The sequence below is a fragment of the Physeter macrocephalus genome, chromosome 1, assembly GCF_002837175.3.
Source record: "Physeter macrocephalus isolate SW-GA chromosome 1, ASM283717v5, whole genome shotgun sequence".
NCBI classification, from domain to species: Eukaryota; Metazoa; Chordata; class Mammalia; order Artiodactyla; family Physeteridae; genus Physeter; species Physeter macrocephalus.
The window spans coordinates 25,603,694-25,615,683 of NC_041214.2; the positions used below are offsets into that span (position 1 = coordinate 25,603,694).

General features: G+C 41.9%; 1 protein-coding gene across 1 annotated transcript in view; it reads left to right on the plus strand.

The window, feature by feature from the left end:
- PCOLCE2 (procollagen C-endopeptidase enhancer 2) overlaps positions 1–11,990 on the plus strand; it is an 83,814-nt gene that overhangs the window by 45,184 nt on the left and 26,640 nt on the right. The window contains exon 3 of the mRNA XM_024131868.1: positions 8,188–8,443. Within this exon, the coding sequence (XP_023987636.1) occupies positions 8,188–8,443 (256 nt within the window). The remainder of the gene's footprint in view (positions 1–8,187; positions 8,444–11,990) is intronic.

Consider the following 11,990-nt stretch of genomic DNA (forward strand, 5'->3'; position numbering starts at 1 on the left):
TTGGGTCTTCGTTGCTGCACGCGGGCTTTCCCTAGTTGCGGCGAGCGGGGGCTACTCTTCATTGCGGTGCACGGGCTTCTCATTGCGGTGGCTTCTCTTGTTGCGGAGCACGGGCTCTAGGTGCGTGGGCTTCAGTAGTTGTGACACGTGGGCTCAGTAGTTGTAGTTCTTGAGCTCTAGAGCCCAGGCTCAGTAGTTACAGCACACAGGCTTAGTTGCTCTGCGGCATGTGGATCTTCCCGGACCAGGGCTCGAACCCATGTCCCCTGCATTTGCTGGTGGATTCTTAACCACTGCACCACCGGGGAAGCCCCAAACGGTTCTTTCTTTTTTTTTTCCTTATTTTATTCAGGTATAGTTGATTTACAATGTTGTGTTAATTTCTGCTGTACAGCAAAGTGATTCAGTTATACATATATATACACATTCTCTTTCATATTCTTTTCCATTATGGTTTATCACAGGCTATTGAATATAGTTCCCTGTGCTATACAGGAGGACCTTGTTGTTTATCCATCCTGTATATACTAGTTTGCATCTGCTAACCCCAAACTCTCAACCCATCGTTCCCCCACCCCACCTCCCCCTTGGCAACCACAAGTCTGTTCTCTATGTTTGTGAGTCTGAACGAAGGGTAATTTCTTGCTCATGTCACAGTCCAGTGCAGTTGGATGGCTGTCCTGGGCAGCTCTCCTTTGAGCATTCGCTCCTGTGTGGCTCTGCCATCTCCTAGAACCTTCCTGTTTCCTCCGTGGAGTCCCCTCCTTAGAGCAAAAAGAGAACTCCGAAAGGATTGTGCAGAGGACTTTTATGGCTCGGCCTGGACGTGGTTACCTCATTTCACCTGCATCCTACTGGCCAGGACCCAGGCACCTGGCCCCAACCTAACTGCAGTGCAGGCTGGAGCATGTCAACTTCCTGTGTGCCTGGGGAAAGGAACCGAGATCAGTGAGCATCTCCTCAGCTTCTGCCACGGTCAGACCATGGGAAACGCAGTCGGGTAGAAGTCAGGACACCTGGGCTCTGCCGCTGACTTGCTGGGTGGCTGTAAGTCATCATAACGACTCTGAGCTGTTTCTTCCTTTTCAGAAGGGTGCCACTACTGCTTGCCTCATACCTGTTAGTTAGCTTACGTTGTTATATAAACGTATGTGCTAGTAATAGGAGTTGGGGTCTGCACTGTTTTTTTAAAAATTCAGATTATAAGGATTCCAGTCATTTGTTCAATAACTACGTTTTGAACTCCTGTAATAGCTAAGTATTGAACTAGCTGTGGGCAACCTCTGATCTCTGGATGGTGCATTCTGGTGAAGAGACAGGTGATAAATAATCTGTAAAGAAATAACACGGTTAAATGGTCAACATGATCTAAAGCAACTGAAGGGCTCGGGAGAGACCCCTCTGGAAAGGTGACACTTGAGCTGAGAGTTAAATAATGAGGTAGGTAGAGGCAGACTTGGGAATATCAGGGAGGAGAGTGCGCCGAGCAGAGGGGCCAGACTGTGCAAAGGCCCTGAGGTGGAGAACCAGCTTGGAGGGTTCCTTGAACAGCCAGATTGTTGTTGCATGACAAGGAACGATGAGGTTGGAGAGATAGTCAGGGGCCATATCATACAGGACCTTACACCTCTCATTGCTTCAGTTTCCTTACCTGTAAATTGTAAAACTGGGCTAATATCAACTTCATAGGGTTGCTGTAATTAAGTGGAATAATATGTGTAAAGGACTTAGAAAAATACCAGCACCTTTTATACACTACTTAAGTGTGTGATTATAGGTACAGTGAGGATTTTATTCCTGCCATGCTGGGAAAGCTTTGGACAGTTTTCAGCAGAGGAGTGTAACCTCATCTCCACTGGTTCTCATGGGCTGGACTTGAGGTAGTTGGAGGTTTCCACCCTCCTTCCAGATGTAAGGGTGTAAAGGGGGTTTTTTTGGTAAAAACCCTAACCAAAAAAAAAAAAATTTTTTTTTTCAAAACATCACGTTATTTCCATGAATCAAAATGTATGTCTTATTTTCCAAATATTTATAAGATTCCATCTTTTTTTAAAAAATTTATTTATTTTTGCTGTGTTGGGTCTTCGTTTCTGTGCGAGGGCTTTCTCCAGTTGTGGCGAGCGGGGGCCACTTTTCATCGCGGTGCACAGGCCTCTCACTATCGCGGCCTCTCTTGTTTCGGAGCACAGGCTCCAGACGCGCAGGCTCAGTAATTGTGGCTCACGGGCCTAGTTGCTCCGCGGCATGTGGGACCTTCCCAGACCAGGGCTTGAACCCGTGTCCCCTGCATTGGCAGGCAGATTCTCAACCACTGCGCCACCAGGGAAGCCCTATAAGGTTCCATCTTTAAAAAGAGGAGTATTTAAATAGACACAGACGATGGGAATTCCTGGTGGTCCAGTGGTTAGGATGCCTCACTTCCATTGCAGGGGCCACAGGTTCAATCCCTAGTCGGGGAACTAAGATCCAAGCAACATGGCACTGCCAAAAAAAAAAAAATAAGTAAATAGAAGAGACACATGAATAAGATCTTGAAGCTTCTGATTTATCCCCCTCTTGAAGCCTAGCCAAATATTTGTGCGTAATTTGTACATACATTTCTCTGGATTACGTTTGGAGATGTAAGTGAGTTGACACAGAGCTGCCGTGCCTCTTGAACTTGCTGTAAATAACATGTGGCCTGCATTTTAGGGTTTTTTGTTTTTGTTTTTTTTTTTTTTTTTTGCAGTACGCGGGCCTCTCACTGTTGTGGCCTCTCCCGTTGCGGAGCACAGGCTCCGGACGCGCAGGCTCAGCGGCCATGGCTCACGGGCCCAGCCCTGCGCCACTAGGGAAGCCCTGGCCTGCATTTTAGAACACGCTCTCCGAAAGGTCTGTTTGAGGAAGAAGAAAATCTAAGAAGATTAAAACGAGGGCTTTTTAAAAAATATCAGACAGGCTGCAGAAACAGATCTTTTTGCTCATATTAGTAAATGGTGCGTTGGGGGAAGAAAAGATACAGACACAAAGGAGCCTTCCCACTTCTACCGAAATCTATTCCTCCACACAAAAGAAGCTGGCTTCTATTTGCATTTGCTCATAGTATCCTGAAAATGCAAATGACCAGCTCAGAATGCAATTCCCCATTCATTCTCTGGCAGCAACCCTGTTGTTGGCATCCAGCGACTTGGCATGCTTGCCTGTGACCATAAGGACACCCCAGGGGCTGTGGGGTGAGCTGAGGTCACCGTTGCAGTGCTGGGCTTTTGGCCCACACGGGACTCGGCTACTGATAGGGAAAATCACAAGCACAGAATTATTTTTCTACAGGCAGATAATAAATCCCTTGGTCAATAGAATCTCAGCAACTCAGTAGCCTTGTCTAATTTGCTACCCCAAAAAAGTAACTTACTTGAGTTTCTGCATTAAGTGTTAGCATTTACGGGAGATTTGAGATATAAAGTTTCGCCAAAGGTATGTGTCTTCTATTTTTGGTAAAGAATGACGTAGAAAGGAGAGGGGCTTTCTGGAGTTTTGCTGCTTGGTGGGATATGAGATTAAAACCCAAGAGGCAGAGCCACCCAGAAGGTGCCTCGTCCAGGATTTGTGCAAAGAAGCCGGTGTCCATTTAGCTCTTGATGGATTCATTCATTTAATAAATCTTTATGATGCATTTCTACTTGGGGCCACGTGCTGTCCAGAAGATGGGGATGCAGCAGTGAACAAGGCAGGGGGGGGGGATCCTCACCTTCTAGAGCTCCATCTTTCTGGGAAAACAAAAACATAACTATGTATTTTGCATGGATACATATACATGTATATAAAAGTATTTTGCATGGCACAGAAGAAAACTCACTAAATTTGTGACAGTGGTTGCTTCTGAGAAAGAAGGGAGAATGAGGCTATGAATGAGGACAAAGGAAAACTCATTTTATCTGAAATTATGTATTTACTTTTTAAAGGAGACTTTAAAAAAACGTGTCGACAGAATGTTAACAATAATCAATTCTGGCTGGTTAGTACCCAGGTGTGTGTTATATTACTCTGTTTCTTTCTATATTTTTTTATATCCCTAACAAAGAAAAATCAAGGGCACAGACCGTAGGTTCTTCAAGTGTAAGGTCATCTTCAGAGAATATGCTTTCCAAAGTCCTTTAGAATGATAATCCAGGAACTCTTAGCAAAGTTCACCTCACAGAGCATCAGACAATCTTGGTTCCTTATATAAATATGAAGAACAGCCTGTTGTGTTACAGCGAAAGGGTTTGATGCAGTGTACATCTCACTTGCAGTAGAATTTCTCTTTGGCCTTCAGTGTGAGATGGCATTCGTCTGTGGTTCCAATAGACCCACAATGGGTACAGATCTCCCCTGAAACCTTCCTTCCAAAGAGTTTTTGTCAGGGTTGTTGGGTTTTGTGTTGAAAGTTATACGATGTAACTCATTTTCTGCTGCTGGTGTATTTGTGTCTCATTCTCAGAGAAATTTCAACTTTTCATTGCATCGAGACCAAATAAAGAATGTTGGAGAAGGAAAGATTTATCCCATTGGGAATGAGTATCCAAGGCTTGGATTCCATTTCAACAGCTTGACCACAGTCACCCAATTTTCTCAGTGTCAGAGAACTATGGTGAATGAAATGAAACAAGACTATGATGCCCCATGTTGCAGTCATCCAAAGGCTCCAGGACGGTCTCCCTCCTTTCTTGTCAATTTTAGCCCCTGGCTCGTGGCCACTGTCTTCAGCACCTTCCTTGTCATCATTCGCAGTAATTTCAATATCTACGTGGATGATCCCCTTGGGTCTTTAGCTTCCTGTCCTCCATCGCTCCTCAGCCACCCACTTCCATTGTCGTTGTCCTTGCCTCTACCATGATCTAGGTTGTTACTGCCCTCACCCTACTGAGTCCTGATTTCTATGCTTATAACCCAGCTTGGATTCCCTGGTCCACCATTATGGTCATTCTCCTGCCTACGTCCTCTCCCCAACTAGAGTCCTCACTTGGCAAGCACCCCTCCACCTCCCAACCTCCCCACCCAGCACTGCTTAAATCCAGCTCCAGCCACTCTGCACCTCCACCCAGGGAGCTGAACGTGGCTGGGGAGAAAAAGAACGCAGAGAGGACTCACTTTTTTTTTCCTTTTTAATGAAGTATCGTTGATGTACAAGATTATGTAAGTTACAAGAGTACAACATAGTGATTCACAATTTTTAACGGTTACACTCCATTTATAGTTATTATAAATTATTAGCTACATTCTCTGTATTGTACACTCTATCCTTGTGGCTTGTTTATTTTGCACATAATAGTTTGTACCTCTTACTCCCCTACCCCTATCTTGCCCTTCCTCCCTGCCCTCTCCCCACTGTGGTTTACTCTCTATATCTGTGAGCCTGTTTCATTTTGTTCACTACTTTGTTGTACTTTTTAGATTCCACATATAAGTGATATCATACAGTATTTGTCTTTCTCTGTCTGACTTACTTCACTTAGCCTAATACCCTCCAAGTCCGTCCATGTTGTTGCAAATGGCAACACTTCATTCTTTTTTAGTGGCTGAGTAGTATTCCATTGTATTTATATATACCACACCTTCTTTATCCATTCGTCTGTTGATGGACATTTAGGTTGCTTCCATATCTTGACAATTGTAGGTAATGCTGTTAAGAACATTGGGGTGCATGTATCTTTGAATTAGTGTTTAGTTTTTTCGGCTATATACCCAGGAGTGGAACTGCTGGGTCATACAGTAGAAAGGACTCACTTTTAATTCACTTACTTCAAGTGGACCCTCAGCACTCCCGGCAGCCCTGCTACCTTTCCCTCATCCGTTTACACACCTACTCTTCTTTTCTCAAACTCCCAGTAGCTCCTCTCACATCCACTCCTGCTGCTAATGACCTTGTTTCCTATTTCACTGAGACAAGCAGAGCAATCAGAAGAAAAGTTTCACATGCCATCACAACCTTGTGTACTAACCTACCTGCATCTGCCTTCCTTTCCTCTCACTGGGCCGACCGTCTGCGCTGCCGTCTAAGGCTGCCCCCTCCGTCGCTGTCTCAGATCAAATCTCCCCTGGCCTGCTCAACAACATTTCTCCAGCAATTCTCCCTCTCTTTTACTTCAGTTTTGCCCTCTCTACAGAATTATTCCCGCTGGCCTGCAGACATGCCTTAATACAGCCCATTTAAGAATCCTGTCTGGTCCTCACATCCCCTTCCAGCTACAGCTACCGTCCTATTACTCTGTTCATCTTTCCAGCTAAATTCCTTGAAAAGCTTGTCTGCATTCATTATCACTAATTCCTCTCACTCCATTTTCTCTCGATCCTTCTCTTAGCAGGCTTTGTCCCTACTGCTGCACCGAAACAGCCGTGTCAGAGTCACCGGTGACCTCTGGTTGCTAACCCCAGTGGTCATTTCTCAGTCCTCATCTTCCTGACTCAGCAGCAGGCACTTGACTCAGCCAATCAGTCTTTCCTCCTTGACCCACTCTCCTCATCAGGCTTCTTAGCGCCACATCCTCCTGGTTGCCTCCTCCGTAACTGACTCAGCCTCTGCGGTGGTTTGACCTCATCTTGGAGACCCAGTGACATTGGAATGCTCCAGGGCTCCATCCTGAGACCTTTTCCTTTTTTCATCTACACTCACTGTGTGAGTGGATGAGTCTCATAGCTTTGAATTGCCCTCCATAGAGTTTATGGATACATTTATACAAATAGTCATTATTCATGCAGGGACAGTCCTAACTAATTCAGTTCAAAATGTTTTTCTTGGCTGGGAATGTTTCAGTGATTTCATAGAAAGCTTACTTATACTCAGGGTTACAGACGTGGCATCACATTTTGATCATCTTCTGATCGTGGGATAAATAGAAATTGTGTGCAACAAAGCAGAACAAAAAAAAACAAGGCATTCTACAACAGCTATCTCCGTGAGCATGCTTAAAAATTTAATTGAATTTTTTGCTCTCAGCTTCTGAGACTGTGGCTTTAGAGCTTCTGATATTCACACTTAAGATAAGCTTCCAGCAATTAGAATGCAACCATGTCAAAGCCAAAATACCCTCTTCTTGTGACTACTCTGTTACAGCTTCTACATTGGGTGTGTATGTGTTTGACAAAAAACGCAAATAACACTGAAACACTTCCTCTTATTATAGGAAAAATAAATTCACGGCATTTACCAGCATGGGGAAGCCATATTTATATGAAAGCATCTGTTGATCTTTGAGTCTGAGATAGTTAACTAAGATGAAGCAATCAGTGTTGCTTGTGTTTTTTTTTTCTTTAATCACTGACCTTTGTCATCTGTAAGCTTTTACAGAATGAAATTCTTATTCTATTGAGTATGAAACAAAGCTGATCAAGACTTTAAACAGCTTGGATGAAGAAATTAAAATAGTGTGAACTGGGAAAGAAATGGGGCTTTTGTAAGAATGCTTTTGTAGCCATTTTCTCTACCTATTCAGGGAACAAGGAGGGAGGAGGAGATTATGGTGAAGAAAGTCTTATGAGAAAGTGAAAACACATCTTTTTCATCAGTGTATTGTGTTTCAAGGCTGCCTGTTATACAAAGTTTTCACCTGGAAAACAAATAAAAATTCAGCGACTTTGAAAAGAGATGATTCAACAATTACTCAATTAATATAATCATTGTAGATTGTTGATCTGGATTCTTCAGGACCCAGAGTGGATTATCTGTAAATTAACTGCACAATTGCCAAATCACCCCTTCATTTTGAACTTCGTAGAAACATTCTGTATATTGAGATCGTCCTATTGTATTATTTGTGAAAAATGACATTTTAAATGTTGCTTTGCCAAGCACTATCTCTGAGTGCCATGGTGCTTTAAAATATGCAAATGTGTGCTAAGGTCCAATCAGGACTGGTATTCTTTGTCAACAATGACTTATCATTTAATAAGACTGATCCAATATTTTGCAGCTTTGTTGAGACAGACTCCCTAGGAATAAGCTCCTGTACCCTAGAGAATTGTGGAATTTGTCAAAATAGAACAAATGCTTATCTTTTACTAGGAATGCATTATGGTAGAAAATCTTTTCTGGCCTAGTTCAGAGTTGAGGGAAGAAAAAGCATCATTTTGGGTATTAAACTTTTATCTGCTTATTTTAGTAATTGGCTAGATGTGAAGATTTCAGATGTTCTCATGACACAGTTTTCCACTTGGCCCTTTTCTTGGCAGGTCCCCGAGGGAAAAGTAGTAGTTCTTAATTTCCGATTCATAGACCTGGAGAGTGACAACCTGTGTCGCTATGACTTTGTGGACGTGTACAACGGCCACTCCAACGGCCAGCGCATTGGGCGCTTCTGCGGCACGTTCCGGCCCGGAGCTCTTGTGTCCAGTGGCAACAAGATGATGGTGCAGATGATTTCCGATGCCAACACAGCTGGGAATGGCTTCATGGCCATGTTCTCTGCCGCTGAACCAAATGAAAGAGGTATCGTTTCCACATAACAGCAATAATAAGGGCTCATGGTTGTTGAATGCCTCCTGTGTGTCAGGCACTGTTCTAGGCACTTTATATGGATTTACTCATTTAATCTAAAGTTTAAGAGCAATTCTTCTCAAACAGAGAGCTAATAAATACCACCAAACCATCAAGAGACCATTAAAAAATCAGTCTTGGGACTTCCCTGGTGGTCTAGTGGTTAAGACTTCGCCTTCCAATGCAGGCAGCGCAGGTACGATCCCTGGTCGGGGAGCTAAGACCCCGCATGCATTGTGGCCAAAAAACCAAAACATAAAACAGATGCGGTGTTCTAACAAATTTAATAAAGACTTTAAAAATGGTCCACATCAAAAAAAAAATCTTAAAAAAAAAAATCAGTCTTGCCAAGGGGGAGGGAGGGGGAGGGAGGGGGAGGGAGGGAGGGACTGGGAGTTTGGGATTAGCAGATGCAAACTATTACATATAGAATGGATAAACAACAGGGTCCTACTGTATAGCACAGGGAACTATATTCAATATTCTGTGATAAACCATAAAAAAAATCAGTCTTTTTTAAAGCCCATATATATTCTTATAAAAATTCAAATGTAGAAATTCATGGAGTAAAAATGTGAAGCCTGCATACAGATATACACATACAGCTATAGAAACATTTCACCCCATTGTAGTCCCCTCTTAGAAATAGCCGTGGCTGGTAGTTCCCATACCGTCTATGTGCACTTACTTATGTGTATGTACTTTTTCAATAGTTTTTAAAATATATAAGTAGTATCATACATTCATATTGTTTCACAACATTTTCTTTACACTTCATACTACGAGTTGGGATCGTTCTGTGTCAGTACATGTGCGCTCCACATGTAGACATGTGACAACCAAAGTGGTCAAGATCTGTTAAACTTACAGCCTTCCGCCTGCAGGCACCTCCTAATCTTTTCTTGCTTTGGGCTGTAGTGCAACATCGCTGGTTGGAGAGAGCAGGCAGAACCTTTGGGAGGAAATCCCAAAGAAGAATTGAGGCACAAAAAATTTAGGTATAATCCAGCTAAATCTTTGGCTAATGGCTAAACTCTGCATATATGAGGGAGAACTCAGTTGACCTGGCACAAAAGCATCATCTGGAGGTTGAAAAAAACAGAGATTACAACTGCTGCCCATTGCCAGGCCAACAGACTTTGAGCTTGGGTCTAGCCAAGTTGAATGCCTGCGAGAACGAAAGTCACTTTTTATAGGAACACAACAGGATCTAGAGACTTTATAATGTATCATTCATAATGTCCAGTATCCAATCATGGGATGAAACCAGGAAAGTGTGTCCATCTTCAAGAAAAAAAGCAGTCAATAAAAACTGATCCCCAAATAACCCAGAAGTTGCAGTTAGCAGACAAGCACTTTAAAGCAGCTATTATAAATGTTTAAGGATTTAATGGGAAATATATGTGTAAAAAATAAACAGATTGAGAATCTCAGAAAAGAAACTATATACAAAAAGAAAGTGGTAATACTAGAGCTGAAAGATACAGAACATGTAATTTTTTAATTTACCTGATGGGCTTACAAGCAGATTGGAGGTGGTAGAAGAAAAAGGCAGTGGATTTGAATAGAAATGATCCAAGCTGAAGAACCAGGAGGAGAAATATGAAAGAAAGAGGGCCTCGGAGACCAGTGAGACAATGTCAAGTGGTCTAACACACGTGTAATTTGTGTCCCAAAAGAAAAAGAGAGTGATAATAATGCAGAAAAAATATCTCAAGAAATGATGGCTTGAGGCCACCCAAATTTAGTGAAGAACATCAATTTATAGAGCCAAGAAGATCAACAAATACCAAATAAGATAAATAAAAATGAAGCCACACCTAGGCACATCATAATTAAATTACAGAAATCAAAAGATAAAGAGAAAATCTTAAAATCAATTAGATAAAACCCAAATTACATACAGAAGAACAATGGTATGAAGGATGGCTTTCTTCTAATCAGAAACAATAGAGGCCAGAAGGCAGTGGAACAGCATTTTTAAAGTGCTGGAATAAAAGTCTCAACCCAGAATTCTACAGCTAGTCTTCAAAAATGAAAGCAAGTCAGAAAGAGAAAAACAAATACTGTAAGCTAACACATATATATGGAATCTAAAAAAAAAAAAAAAAAATGGTTCTGAAGAACCTAGGGGCAGGACAGAAATAAAGACACAGACGTAAAGAATGGACCTCAGGACACGAGGAGGGGGAAGGGTAAGCTGGGACGAAGTGAAAGATTGGCATGGACATATATACACTACCAAACGTAAAATAGATAGCTAGTGGGAAGCAGCTGCATAGCACAGGGAGATCAGCTCAGTGCTTTGTGACCACCTAGAGGGGTGGGGTAGGGAGGGTGGGAGGGCACCATTGTAATTATACCCCAATAAAGATGTTAAAAAATGGAATAATAGTAATGGTAAAAAAAAAAGAAAATGAATAAAGACAGTTTCAGATAAACACCTGCATCACAAGAAGTATTTAAGGAAGTTTCTCAAGTTGAAGGGAAGTGGCCCCACAGGGTAACCCAAAGGTAATGGAAGGATTGAAGGCCACTGGAAATGGTAAATATAGAAGGCTATGTTTTATTTTCTTCTCTAATTTCTTTACATGTATCTGTTCAAAACAAAACAAACAAAAAACTTTACCACTCTATTGTGGCAAGCGTAATGTATGACATAATATATATGACAACAATAGAACAAAGGATGGAGGAGCAAATGGAAATATACAGTACGTGAAGAAATACACTGTTAACTCTAAATAAGCTGTCCTTGGAGAACCCATTAAAAATGCACACGTTTTAGCTAAAAGCCAAAAGATTAAAATAGAATACCAGAATTATTGAACAGCCCAAAGAAGGCAGGAAAGGAAGAACAGATGGAACAAGAGAAAGGTGTGACAAATAGAACAAAATAGTAATTGACACACTCAATCCAAACATGTCAATAAATACATTAAAGGTAGAGGATTAAATACTCTAATTAGAAGACAGTAATTATTCGAATGGGTTAAAAAGCAGAGCCCAACCATAATTATCTAAAAGAAAGCACTAGAAATACAAAGACAAAATAGGTTCAACATAAAAGGATGGAAAAATATGTACCATGCGAACTTCATTAAAATCAAAACTAATGCTTATAAAAGGCAATGTTACAAAGATGGATAGGTAACCTACAGAATAGGAGAAAATATTTGCAAAACTATCTCATAAAGGATTTGTATTCAAAATATATAAAGAACTCAACAGTACAAAGATAAATATCCCCATAAATATAAAAATGGGCAAATACTTGAACAGATACTTTCCAGAAGATATATGAATGACACAAAAGTACATGAAAAACTGTTCAGTGTCATTAGTTAACAGGGAAATGCAAATTAAAACCACAATGAGAGGGCTTCCCTGGTGGCGCAGTGGTTGAGAGTCCGCCTGCCGATGCAGGGGACGCGGGTTCGTGCGCCGGTCCGGGAAGATCCCACATGCCGCGGAGCGGCTGGGCCCGTGAGCCATGGCC